This window comes from Electrona antarctica (genome assembly GCF_951216825.1).
Source record: "Electrona antarctica genome assembly, chromosome: 6".
NCBI lineage: Eukaryota > Metazoa > Chordata > Actinopteri > Myctophiformes > Myctophidae > Electrona > Electrona antarctica.
Window position 1 is genome coordinate 37,500,122 of NC_136811.1, and position 13,902 is coordinate 37,514,023.

The 13,902-nt window shown below is 42.7% G+C and overlaps 1 protein-coding gene across 2 annotated transcripts in view; it reads left to right on the forward strand.

Annotated features, from left to right (window-relative positions):
- The first annotated feature begins 9,084 nt into the window (after window positions 1-9,084).
- Window positions 9,085-13,902, forward strand: part of myom3 (myomesin 3) — a 70,183-nt gene continuing 65,365 nt past the window's right edge. The window contains exons 1-2 of one of the 2 annotated variants that reach the window (XM_079503432.1): window positions 9,085-9,129; window positions 11,329-11,456. In XM_079503432.1, coding sequence (XP_079359558.1) covers window positions 11,350-11,456 — 107 coding nt within the window. In that variant the 5' untranslated portion in view covers window positions 9,085-9,129; window positions 11,329-11,349. Of the gene's footprint in view, window positions 9,407-11,328; window positions 11,457-13,902 lie in introns of both variants that reach the window. The other variant, XM_079503431.1, reaches the window with a different exon arrangement.

Sequence of the window (13,902 nt, forward strand, 5' to 3'; positions counted from 1 at the left end):
AGGTTACAGTCAAAATAAAGTCGAGTACATTTTCTGATTGGGGCCTGGCTGTGCTGGTCTACCTGCCTTATTCAAATGTGGCATTATGTAACATTGTGAAAATGTAACGTACCATGAAATTCAATCTTGTTTTTTGTACCCCATGGGCAAAGAGAAGTAAGTGTTTGTCTGTTTGTACAGTATGTACTGTATGCATGTCTGTCACCTCGGAAGTTGACTAATCAGAGATCATGCTGCTACGTGCATGACATACAGAGACAGAACCACCTCTGGCCATAAATAAACACAACAGGAACAGTATGCACATTGCACAACCAGGAAACGAAAGGCAAAGTGATGGAAAATGTGAAAGCTGGATCGCAATTGATAATACAGTATGCATACAAATGTTGTTGGGTCTTTTTCTCAGTGGACCTCCTTACACAAACAATGTTCTTGTTATGAAGCACTTTGTAGGGTGATTCATTTATAAAGATGATTTAGATTTGGCAAAAGGAGACACACAGTAGAGTAGATGGCCACCACATCAATTGATACACCCTCTTGCAGCCGGTTTGTCAATGTGGGCACAGACTTTTGGGAGGTGAAGGTCATACTTACAAACTTCCATTAATTCATACCAGGACGGTAGAAGATTTACAAACAAGATAAGCTAAACAAAACCCTCTCAAACAAAAGTGTACTGTATACACTTAATCTATTAGTTTATATATTAGTAATATGGATGGTATGGTATTGTAATTATCAATAGATAAGGCCTAATACTTTTAAAAAGCCTATCAAGAATGGAATATAGCAAGTTCACACTTTTGGGCACTTTTGGGCATTAAATAGATGTGCTACAGTAGGCATGTCCTAAAACCAGAATTATCAGCAGGAGAAAACATGGGACCCTGCCAACAAAAATGACCTAGGCTATCCTTGAATGAGAGCACGACAGAGAGCAATTGCGGGTTGTTTTGGCAACAGTGAAATTATGGGGGCATAAGTAAGGGCACTTTCTGATATAAAGGCTTCCATGTGTGCGTGCCTTTGCCAGGTTTTTGTGTAGAGTGTGTGGCTTCATCACATCGTGATTTGTGTGGCTTCATTAACAAAGTACCGTAGTAACTTCTTTTGGATAGATAAAGATTGAAAACCTCTTACGAAGGGCAAGCTTCCCCATCTCCATTTGCCACAAATGCTTTGAAATGCTGACGAACAACATGTTACACAATCAGAATCATAGAATCAATAGATTATTCTTTGTAAAGATACACATGGGCGGATAAGAACATTCCAGCGGCAAACACACTTATAGATTGCTTTCCAAACTGTACCATGTTGGTTAACTAGTTGTCAACCCATTTTGAACAAAAGGTTACATTTCTGTCTTTTGCCTTGCACTTACATTAAGCAGCATTTGGTCATCTCGTTGTCAGAAGACTACCATGGTAAGATGTAAGAACTACTTATGTAAAGGAAGAGAGATGACAGAATCATAGTCATAGTCATGACAATAAAACCCATTTATATAAAATGCATTTCCATTTTAGCTTAATTGAAAATCATTTGTATCATCCGGAGGATGACAACTATAGGAGGACATCATATAGACATGCTGCTGCTACCACCCTTAAGCCCCTAGATGCCATCTACCACTTTGCTCTAAGGTTCATCAAAGGTGACCCATAATACCCATTGTTGCACATTATACACCAAAGTTGGTTGGCCATCTCTCTCCATGAGACGAGATCTACATTTATAAAACTGTTAAATAAATCACCATCATATATTTCATCACTGTTAAAGCCAAATACTTACATTCATCAAACACGTTCCCAGGAGAACACATCCCATTATTGGTCCCCAAGGCCAACTCCGAGCTAGGTAAAACATCCTTCGGTTTTAACGCCGACTCAATTACAATGCATTTTAAAATGAACTCCATGATCACACTGGGGCAATTTAAAAACGTGCTTGCTAATTTTGTTGTTTTAAATTGTCACTGTTTTAAGATCTCCTTATTATTGTTTTCAACTCGTTTTATCCTGCATGTTCTTATTTTTAATATATTACACTGTTTAATGCTTTTGTAATCTTGGCATCATTGAAAATGAGGGCTCTGCCTTAAATGTATCGCAAAGAAAATAAAGGTTGAATGAATGAATGGAAATCAAATGGAAATACGCATTGCAATAACCATTCCATACAAGGATGTAAAAAGCACACAGATATAGCATCCCATAGTTTACACAGAAAACAAATATTAAAAAGAAAACACATTAGGCCTATGGCATTCAAATGATCTAAATGTAAACAAAGTCATTAGGCTATAAAAAAAACTAGGCCACTTCAAATCGAGATATGAGAGAGAGTAACACAATTATATACACTTTCAGTTGATCCACTCTCAGAGACAATGCCATTGAGGCTGTTAAAGGCCACCGTAGAGGGAGAGATATTGACTCTCTACTTCTTAGGAGAGAACTGTTTTGTATTTATCCGGTTGGAACTCTTGCACCAAAAGATAGATCAAAATAAAGACTTTAATATCATATCAATCCTGTGAATCTGCAGAATATAGGGATTTAAGCTTTGGGTTACTGTGCCCCCTATGTCGTCTGCATTTTTACTTGTATGGATTAGTTATTGCAATATCCTATAGCATAATTTCATACACATGCAGCCAGCGCACGCACGCACGCACACAGTCACACACACGCACGCACGCAGGCACACAGGCACGCACGCACGCACGCACGCATGCACGCACGCACGCACGCACACACACACACACACACACACACACACAGCTTTTCAATATGGATTAGGGACTGCTGTCCTTCATTAGAATATTCAGATTTGAACTAAAAACACATTTTTGAAAGAGATGAGAAAGGCAGCAGGGGGGGGACAACGCAAAGGAAGACAAAACAAGGCGGAACTGACAATGCACCCGCAAACAGCTGAGTTGAATATCAGTTAACTTTACTGAGCGACGTGGTTATACAGGATCAATGTCTCCTATCTCTGAGGAGTCAAAGTAGGGAGGAGAGAGAGAGACTCCCAAAAATGTAATGTGAATCAAACTGCACCAACCAACAGCACCTGGTCAAGAGAAGAAAACAGGAGTGGAAGAAAGGCCCAGCGACTAACACATGACACTTCATTCTGACACCATGGGAGATAGGAGAGAGACAATTGGGAGGAGAAGAGGAAGCCAATTCACGAGACTGTCTAGCAGACAGGTAGGATACCATGTTGTATTATTCCTCTGGCTTTATCTTCTTCTAGTATCTGTTCGTTCTTCAGACAGCTGTCCAGGAGCTTGAAACAGACTTCACCTGGCCTACACTGTTGACAGGTGCTTCGCTCTCTGCCATGAGAATGCTTGCCCTTTTCTCTTTCCCTTCTGCCCAGCCTTCAGAAGACACAATGGCCAATGTTGCAGGCATGATAGAACTGTGAATGGAGCACAGGCGTTTGGATAACCCAGGTCCTCTGCACCATTGGTATTTCAATCACACCAGCACTCTAAAGGTGTTTCAGATTCTCAGCCTCAGCAGGCATAGGCGAGCAACAAATCATTGTTTCAAGAAGCATATATGGACCTTTATGCCTAAAGAAGGTTTAACAACCGAAAGGTTGCCATCTTAATAAAATCAGATTTTATACACAGATTTGTAGTTTTGTGTGCAGAGCCTCCCTTTATTTTTTCATAAGAAGCATGTTGCACATGCAACTTGTTGCATGTGCAACAAGTTTTCTTGCAGTGATTAAAAACTACAATGTTACCTGAAATAAATGTCTTTTTTAATATATATGTTGTAATGTCATGAGAGCGGGTTAGTGTGAGGCAGTGCAGAACAAATTAAACAAGGTTTATTTTAGCCACAGGTTAATAACTCAAGTAGCCAATAGGCCAACCTGAGGCAATTTGCAAATGCAACAAAAAGAAACATGGATGGAGCTCTCTGGTGGAGCTGCTGCCCCCGCGACCCGACTACGGATAAGCGGTTGAAGTTGGATGGATGGATGGAACAAAAAGAAACAAAAAATATCCCAAATGGAGAATATAATGTCCAAACTGCTACTTAACAAAATCCTTCACTTTCCTTCGTTGGGTCCATCCAGCCCTCATCCCTCTGTCTCTCTCTGTACTGTTTGTTTGCTCAAATTGCTCAATAGAGTTATGTCTCCCATGTATAGTCTACCAGCTCTGTTTCAATTAGATGCCTCAAACACCTACACCTGTCTGTGTTCTGAGGCACCCTGGGAGTTGTAGGCCTAGTTGTTGCTACAGTGGTCATTTTTGGTGTAGGAATGTAACACCCATCTAAAGTGACTTGTCTTTGTGAAGATCCAGAAATGTGTTAGTTTTGGTTAGGCTATTGGTTACAAATGTCTGCATGGAACATAATGTTTGAGATTTTAAAACCCTGTAAAGAGATTTAACATTATTACACACTCAAAGCAAAATTGCAGCCTGGAAAGAGTGCGTTCAGTGAGGGAATAAAATAATAATTTGAAGCAATTACACCCCTATCAGAACACGCTTGATGATACTGAGAAAACTCACCAAGGGGGAATTATTAAATATGGGTCTCTTGTCATATAGCCTATCATGGCAGCCCCCACCCCCTGTTTCCTGTTTCCTCCTTAGCTTTTCTGATAAGGTGGACAGATTTAACCGGTTGCTTTGAAATATATGCATGGATCACCACTAATGAACTTCTACTCCGATCTCCCAGTTTGATATAGCTCCAAAGAGATCCTCTGTGGCTGTTCCTCATTTACTCTGGTGAGATAGTGGTAAGACAATTAAAATGTGCCCATAAAGGGACTTCCAAAGCTGGGTGTGGTCTATTCTCATGAGCAGGGGGATGTCTAGGTCGTCCTCAGACGGCGATATACACACACACATACACTACAGGGCTGTCAAACGATTAAAAAATGTAATCAGATTAATCACAGCTTAAAAATTAATTAATCATGATCACCATTCGAACTATGTTCAAAATATGCCATGTTTTGGGAATGTAAAGATAAATGACAGAAGGCAGTTATATACATTTAACATACGTATGCATGTATGTTTACATTCTTTATAACAAAAAAAGTGTGGCAGAATGGTGTCTCTGTCTCTCACCCCGGCTATATATATATATATATATATTCAAAGGGGACGGTCATGGGGACAGGCATTTCAATAGTGGTGAAGACAACGTAGAAGAGGGTGATCGAGGCACCAGCTGTTATTTTCTATAATGTAACGGCATTAATATAAAATAAACATGCATGTTACAGATGCAGTCTGGCACTCAACAAAATGCCATATTCTACTTCATGTATGAACAGATGAACTTTTATTTTGAGAGAACTGGGTGTTGTGAATGGGCAGTTGTGGAAATGGACGAAACACTATTAACAACAGCACACTCTTCTTGAGAGGCAAAGAATATTGCATGTTCCTGCGAGTTCTATTGGCAATTTCCAATCCGATCGTTGTTCCCACAGTGGCACATATGGGTCATAATAGTTTATAATAATAGTTTTTGCTAGGTGAAAGGAGCAGATAACAGTGTTGATCAGGGAGGCTTCACTGTAGCTTGGGATATATCCTTGGGGAGGATGAGAATGTGAGACAGGGGCTTAAAGAACCTCGCACCAAAAGGATGAGTTGTCAAGCCTGTAGTGTGTGTGTGTGTGTGTGTGTATGTGTGTGTGTGTGTGTGTGTGTGTGTGTGTGTGTGTGTGTGTGTGTGTGCGTGTGCGTGTGCGTGTGCGTGTGCGTGCGCGTGCGCGCGTGCATGTTTCACTTAGCCAGACCCCTCCCCCCACACCTTCCATCACATCTATCTTTATCATGCTTGCCATGTCGTTCCAGGCAGTAATTGTGTCTCCTTTGAACCCTCCTTTGAATGGGGCAGTGTTAAGGGAGGCTCATATATATACTATCTGTATTTCCTTTGTGACAGCAGATTATTTTGCAGCGCTATACAGTACCATGACCAGTGGTTCCCTTGTGGTGCTTACAGTTGTAAGCTGTTCCATGCATGCGTATGTTCCCTTCATCAGCACTGATTAAACGCATTAAAAGCAGTCATTAATTATATATTTTTAAGCCACACTTGAGCTAATCTACCACAGTATTAATCAGGTCATCATGTCTTAAAAGCTGAGATCTAGATGTTGTTATTGCACCTTTATATCCATACTGAGCTTGACTCATACATACAGTATGTGAGGGGTGATATTTACTTGTGACCCATAAGAAACAAGAACAAAATGTGCCTCATGGATTCAACATTCAATTACATGTCATACCCCCACCCACATCCTCTCATCGCATTCTAATGAGCTCTTCATGGGTCCTTGATTAAACAGCGTGTACACCTGTACAGGAGATGATGGCTTGTCCCACAGACTTTGGTATAATCCGATACTGTATTATGCAGGTCTGTTCTGGTGTCAATGGGGGTATATAGGGTTGAATATAGAGTTTGCTGTTACAGTGATTGTTGCCGTCAGGGTGGAGTGTGGTAGCCATTTTGGAGGCTGAGTGAAAACCTGGTATGACGCGTCATAACCCCGATTGTCTCAACACCTGCTCAACCTGTAGTGGGCCGTGTAATTCTTCAGTTGAAGAAGCAAACTCAGTCATCCAAATTCATTTCAGTTACAATGTTTTCATCTGGCAGCAGCATTACGCTCCCCAGTGAGGCTGAGGGGAGCCTGATGGCTCCTGATGACTGTAAGGGGAGCCGAGTGTTCCATTGTACAGGAACTAATAAAGATGGCCCTCAGCTGCCTCTGTGCAGCAGTTATTCTTGGTTAGACTGTCATTGCTGATATACGGAGGCCCGCTTGTATTGTGTGCTGATATTCCAGAGGCAGGTGTGGCAACTAAAGACTTATTAATAACCCCCACCGCCTCGATACAATGCCCCCTTCCATACAATGCCATGGCCTTGCAATGGCATGCTCCCCCACCCCTGTGTGCTGTTAGGCCACATCAGTCAACGCTACACAGATGACAGGCACGCACGCACGCACGCACGCACGCACGCACGCACGCACGCACGCACGCACGCACGCACGCACGCACGCACGCACGCACGCACGCACACACACACACACACACACACACACACACACACACACCTTTTCAAATATTCCCATACACGTACACATACACACCCAACATGGTGAGAGAGAGATATTGATATTCTTTTCATCATGGTTCTTCTGCAGAAGAATCAAGGTTTCATTTGCCAGGAGAGAAAGCTTGACAAAGACAAAGTCATAGAGGCATTCACACAGAATGAATACACACAGGCATGCATTCACACACGCACGCACGCGCACGCGCACGCACACGCGCACGCACGCGCGCGCGCACACATGATGTGATAACCACAACCTTAATGAAGTCAAGCTGACTGAGCTCCCTGTTTAATGAGACAGAACAGTGCACAAGTTCCATGCAGGGACTAATCAAAGATCACTGTAAAAGGATATGGAGGAGGAGAACGAGGTGGAAAGAGAGACGAGGTGGGGGGAATACAAAAGAGGCACATCAAGAAGAGAAGACATAAGAACCACATGGGACAGCGGAATGAAAGATGGAAGTAGAGAAGACATGCAGACGGGTGTGAATCTCAGATGCTGCCGTGGTCATCCTTCTCCCTTTTATTGGTGGTGGCGTTCGTTGGTTTGGTGTTCAAGGCCAGGCTGAGAATAAAGGCTTTGATTCAGTCCGTTATGGGTTTCTCATACAGCAAGCCAGTCACTGTGTCCTTGACTCCTCGACCCATCGACCGCCTCTCTCATTCCATTTCCTTGCCGTCTTCCTCTTCCCTTGCCGTCTTTACCCTTTCTGATTTCCCTCTGTCTCCATCTCTCTCTCTCTCCGTTTCATCAACCCTAGAATCAACTTTATTGTCACATCACAATGTTTACAGGTGTAAAACAGTGGGTGAAATTTGTTTTTTCGTGCAAGCTCCATCGTTTTTGAACCTCATGGTGTTGTCCTTGATAGGCCTCTTTGCACGTTGTAGGGATTTGAACAGTTTGTGGCTGTGGTGGTGCCTTCTTGTACAGTTCTTCTTGTACAGCTCGCCTATATGCGCTCTGCCGACTGTATGTTTTTCTTTTCTCTGGCACAACCACCCTGTACCTTTGTGTCTCTCTCCCTGACAATCTCGTCCACCTTCAATGTCTCTCTCATTTCTCTTTCTGTTTCATTTCTGCTTCTTGCCTCCTCCTGGCTCCTCTCTCTAACACCTTTGAACCCACTCTCTGTCTCTTCTTCCCTCTCCTGCTTGTCTTGTTCCCCCTTCTGCAAAAAAAAAACCTTTACTCACTTAGCCTCTCTCTTTCTTTCTCTGAGCCAGCCCCCCTCTTACCCCCCACCCCCACAGCTTCCATCACATCTCTCTTTCTCATGCTTGTCATATCGTCCCAGGCAGTAATTTTGTCTCCTTTGAACCCGAATGGACCAGTGTTGAGGGACATATACAGTATGTACTATCTGTATTTCCTTTCTGTGACGGCAGATTATTTAGCAGCGCTACAGTACCATGACCAGTGGTTCCCTTGTGGTGCTTCCAGATGTTCCTTTCAGCTGCTGCAGGTCACATGGTTTCAGCCTATTGTCCCGTCCTTTAGTGGCACTTCTGTAGAGCTGCCTCTAATAGTCAATCTAGCTGGCTGGCCTTGATCATTTGTGTGTGCGTGTGTGCGTGTGTGTATGTGTGTGTGTGTGCGTGCGTGCGTGTGTGTGTGTGTGTGTGTGTGTGTGTGTGTGCGTGCGTGCGTGCGCGCGTGCGTGCGTGCGTGCGTGCGTGCGTGCGCGTACGTGCATGCGCGCACGAGTGTGCTTGTGTTCACATTTCTATGTATTTTTGTGTGAGGGCAATGTGCAACGTGTGTGCGTGCGTGCGTGCATGTGTGGTTGGAGGTTATGGGTATATACAAGGGAGGTGTCATTGGTCTATATTTACCACCTTAAGAACGAGACAGCATTGTGTTGTCCATATTCTGGCACTGAAGGACACTTTGTGTCCAGGGTCACCCCTGCTCTGCTTTGTCAGAGAGACACAGGGAGAGGCTGTGAGATAGAGACGCAACAAGGCAGAGAGGGCAGTACGTTGAGACAGATTGGTGAAGAGACAAAGAGAAAGGACAGACAGACAGACAGACAGACAGACAGACAGACAGACAGACAGACAGACAGACAGACAGACAGACAGACAGACAGACAGACAGACAGACAGACAGACAGACAGACAGACAGACAGACAGACAGACAGACAGACAGACAGACAGACAGACAGACAGACAGACAGACAGACAGACAGACAGACTATCCATCCTACAAATCCTTAGGTGCCTTGGACAGACCATTTCTTCAAAGATGGACGTGAGTGGAATATGCTAGTCTTGATATATACGTCTATTCCTGGTGTAATCATGGCTGTCTGCCTTCTGTCAATTAGGACAATTTACTAACACACCGCACGCAGTGCTTGATAATGGAAGGTACAATTATAACGCTAAACCCAACGGATTAGCCAATCACACGCTAGCTATTCCTTTACACGTGACTTCACAGAGCCGCTAAATTATTTGCCCTATCTTTGTGTTATCAGAGGCTTTTTCTGTCTGTTGATTCTCTTGAGAGTCTATCCAGTAGCTTCTCCAGCTAGTTGTACTTCTTAATGGTCTCGCCTTCTGATGGATGTATCTTTTAATTACTCTCCCGGGACGACACGAAACGAGCTCCCATTGTGTTCAGACAGTGCTTCCTCCTTTCGACGAACAGAATAACATAATTTCCTGCACGTTCCTTTGTGTGTTTTGTTTGTTGTCTGCTAGTTGGATGCAGAGGTCCTTAGTCTTTAGAAACTAGAGAGGCTTGAAACTGTAAACTGTGTGGAGAAAATAATTAACCTTGCTAGACCACCAACCATGTCAACAGGGTCCTATAGGATCCGGATCCACCAGCAGAGACTAATCAGTTGTAATATACCTTCTCGTAGAAGCAAAGAAAAGATACTAGAACGGAGAACTAGAAAGGCCCAATGCATTATAATATTACTATGTTACTTATTGGTATTTCTTCATCAGAGAAACTGGCATAATGTAGGGAGATGAGAAGCAACACATTATAGTTGCTTATGATGATAACGCAGGTGGTTACTATAGGAGTGAGTGAACGCTCAACCGCGACCCGATTCTGTTGGTTGCATTCCACTCTCCGGAGTGGCCTGATGATTAATGGTGGTAGGGTGCAGGCAGCAGCACGGCAGACCCAATCTGATGAATTATTACTGGCTCAACAGCCTACAAAAAGGCTGATTCATTTAAGTCTGGGAAGGAACCCACCTTGAATTCCTCCGCAGCCACACACCTGTCTAGTAGCATGCCAATGAAAAGAACACACTGTGACTTGAGGTGCATTTCAATGAAATGACAGCACTCATATGAGAAACGCAAATTTGTGTGTATTTAATTTAACATGTCATGTATCACAAAGTTATGGATCATCTTAAGCATTTGATCAAATGTTTTTTAAACAGTGAACATATAAGGCAGCATATTTCTCCAAGTACATACAGTACAACAATCAAACCCTGCCTTTAGCTGTGTGGCGTTCCCATGCTAAAGGACTGCATGGTTGACCTTGGGTCTCACATAAGAATCATTGGAAAGCTTCATTGTTGCAGGAGGTGATTCAGAGCCGGTTATTGTTAATGGCATCCCATACTAGTTCTCTAAATGGACTTCAGACACTGGTCCCCAGTCCCCAGATGCTTCCAGATGTGAGACGATTATGGTGCCCGGCCCTTTGTAGAACTAATCTATCAGCCAGCTAAATGGTGCCATTAACATTTTGCATACACTTAGCACACCCATTCTGCTCGTGTACTATTCCCAAAGGATTGAAGCCGGGGTGACTCATTAGCAAATTCTACACCACAGCAATAAGTAGTGACCACGGTCATTCGTTTACCACCTGGAGGGACTGCAGTCACTGCACTTAATAGTAGGCGTGCAAAGCTGTCTACTGAATCCTGAAAATAAAGTAGCTGCACTCTCCGTCCTCTTTCGGTTTGTCAGTTTATTAACTGAACGTACAACAATATCGTGCTCCTGTAAAGAGTGTCATTGAATAGTACTACTGTGATCCCCTGCCATAGCCGTGCTGCCTTTAGTGTTTTACATATCCAGTGTGGCCATCACAACTTGCATGCCAGGACAGCTGTCTCCTCCTCGCCCTGCCCCCGTCTTCCCCCTCCGGATGGCTCCATCCTCACGTGCAGATATCCCTCCCACCCGCAGGTGCCAGTCGGAGGGGTCACCATGGACACCAGGACCGCGATACGACGGGAGCAGGAGGAGCAGACGTCCCAGATGTCTCACAGCATGGAACTGTCCTCCCACATCAAGAAGAGGACCTTCACTTCCAGGTACAAAGACCACTGCGCACCATCAAGCACTTGTATGATGTAGCAGTTTCCTTTAGCTGTCCTTTTTCCTTATACCCGCGTGCTCTTTAAAAGGTGCTGTAAGTCAGTGGTTCCCAACGTTTTTCATGTGAAGGACATGTCAATTACCCCACGGACCCCACATGTCAATTACCCCACGGACCCCACATGTCAATTACCCCACGGACCCCACATGTCAATTACCCCACGGACCCCCATTTGAAAATATACGCCAGGGACCCCCATAAGAGATCTTTACGGCTCTAGCAGTGATTCTCAACCCATTTAATTTCAAGGACCCCCCGTTTGACATGCATTAATCTATGGACCCTCATTTAATGGCATTTCTATCTCCAATTTATATTGTACAATTTACACTACACTACAACCAACCAAGCTTGGAATATAAACTTGAAGAATACACTACAACCAACCAAGCTTGGAATATAAACTTGAAGAATACACTACAACCAACCAAGCTTGGAATATAAACTTGAAGAATACACTACAACCAACCAAGCTTGGAATATAAACTTGAAGAATACACTACAACCAACCAAGCTTGGAATATAAACTTGAAGAATACACTACAACCAACCAAGCTTGGAATATAAACTTGAAGAATACACTACAACCAACCAAGCTTGGAATATAAACTTGAAGAATACACTACAACCAACCAAGCTTGGAATATAAACTTGAAGAATACACTACAACCAACCACCTCTTACGATTTGATAAAATGGTATCCCGACCTGATAATTTGGGGAGACCCCTGTTATTGTACAAACTCGACAAATACAGTATCACTTACACCTTAATGCCGTGCTCTTATATACTTTCATATGCTTATACAGAATTTACACCTGGGAGCTACCCAGTACAAACACAGGTTAGGAAAGGCAGTAGCGGATGTTAAGTGCATCGGTCAAGGGCACCTTGGTGGTTGTTGAGGAAAGGTAGAACATTACTCATTTCCATTCTCCGTCCCAGATATTCTCAGCTGATCTGGGACCACAATACCTTTTCTCTAACCTCTGTTAAACTACTGAAAAATGACTTTACAGACCCCACATGTCAATTACCCCACGGACCCCCATTTGAAAATATACGCCAGGGACCCCCATAAGAGATCTTTACGGCTCTAGCAGTGATTCTCAACCCATTTAATTTCAAGGACCCCCCGTTTGACATGCATTAATCTATGGACCCTCATTTAATGGCATTTCTATCTCCAATTTATATTGTACAATTTACACTACACTACAACCAACCAAGCTTGGAATATAAACTTGAAGAATACACTACAACCAACCAAGCTTGGAATATAAACTTGAAGAATACACTACAACCAACCAAGCTTGGAATATAAACTTGAAGAATACACTACAACCAACCAAGCTTGGAATATAAACTTGAAGAATACACTACAACCAACCAAGCTTGGAATATAAACTTGAAGAATACACTACAACCAACCAAGCTTGGAATATAAACTTGAAGAATACACTACAACCAACCAAGCTTGGAATATAAACTTGAAGAATACACTACAACCAACCAAGCTTGGAATATAAACTTGAAGAATACACTACAACCAACCACCTCTTACGATTTGATAAAATGGTATCCCGACCTGATAATTTGGGGAGACCCCTGTTATTGTACAAACTCGACAAATACAGTATCACTTACACCTTAATGCCGTGCTCTTATATACTTTCATATGCTTATACAGAATTTACACCTGGGAGCTACCCAGTACAAACACAGGTTAGGAAAGGCAGTAGCGGATGTTAAGTGCATCGGTCAAGGGCACCTTGGTGGTTGTTGAGGAAAGGTAGAACATTACTCATTTCCATTCTCCGTCCCAGATATTCTCAGCTGATCTGGGACCACAATACCTTTTCTCTAACCTCTGTTAAACTACTGAAAAATGACTTTACAGAGTTATGGTGGGATTTGAATGTACCACTGGCTAAAACGGATTCCTCTGCATGTGCGGTTAAGCTTATAAGCACTGTTAATTTAAGTGTAAAAATGTACCAGTATACCCACTTTTTTTAAATTCACAAAAGATTTCATTTGTATAATGTACATAGATAGAAGTTACAATAATATTTATTTAAATACTATAAATAAATGTCATTTCTAAGCTGCATCAGGTACACATTATAACTCAAGTGGTTTGGCAAGGATGAGGACCTTCTTTTGTGCAGTGAAATTACTTACTTAATTTAACTTAAAGAGTAAACTAAACCAAATTGAAATGCACCATTTGTACACACTTTGTACACTGAAGATTTTACTGTGTGCTGTTGACAGAATAGCTTGGCTGATGGGTTGTAGTTGTGATGGATATTTTTTGGTTTGCTGGAATTCAAGGGCATTGTAAATAGAAACACGCAGCATGTTGCTCGACAAAATG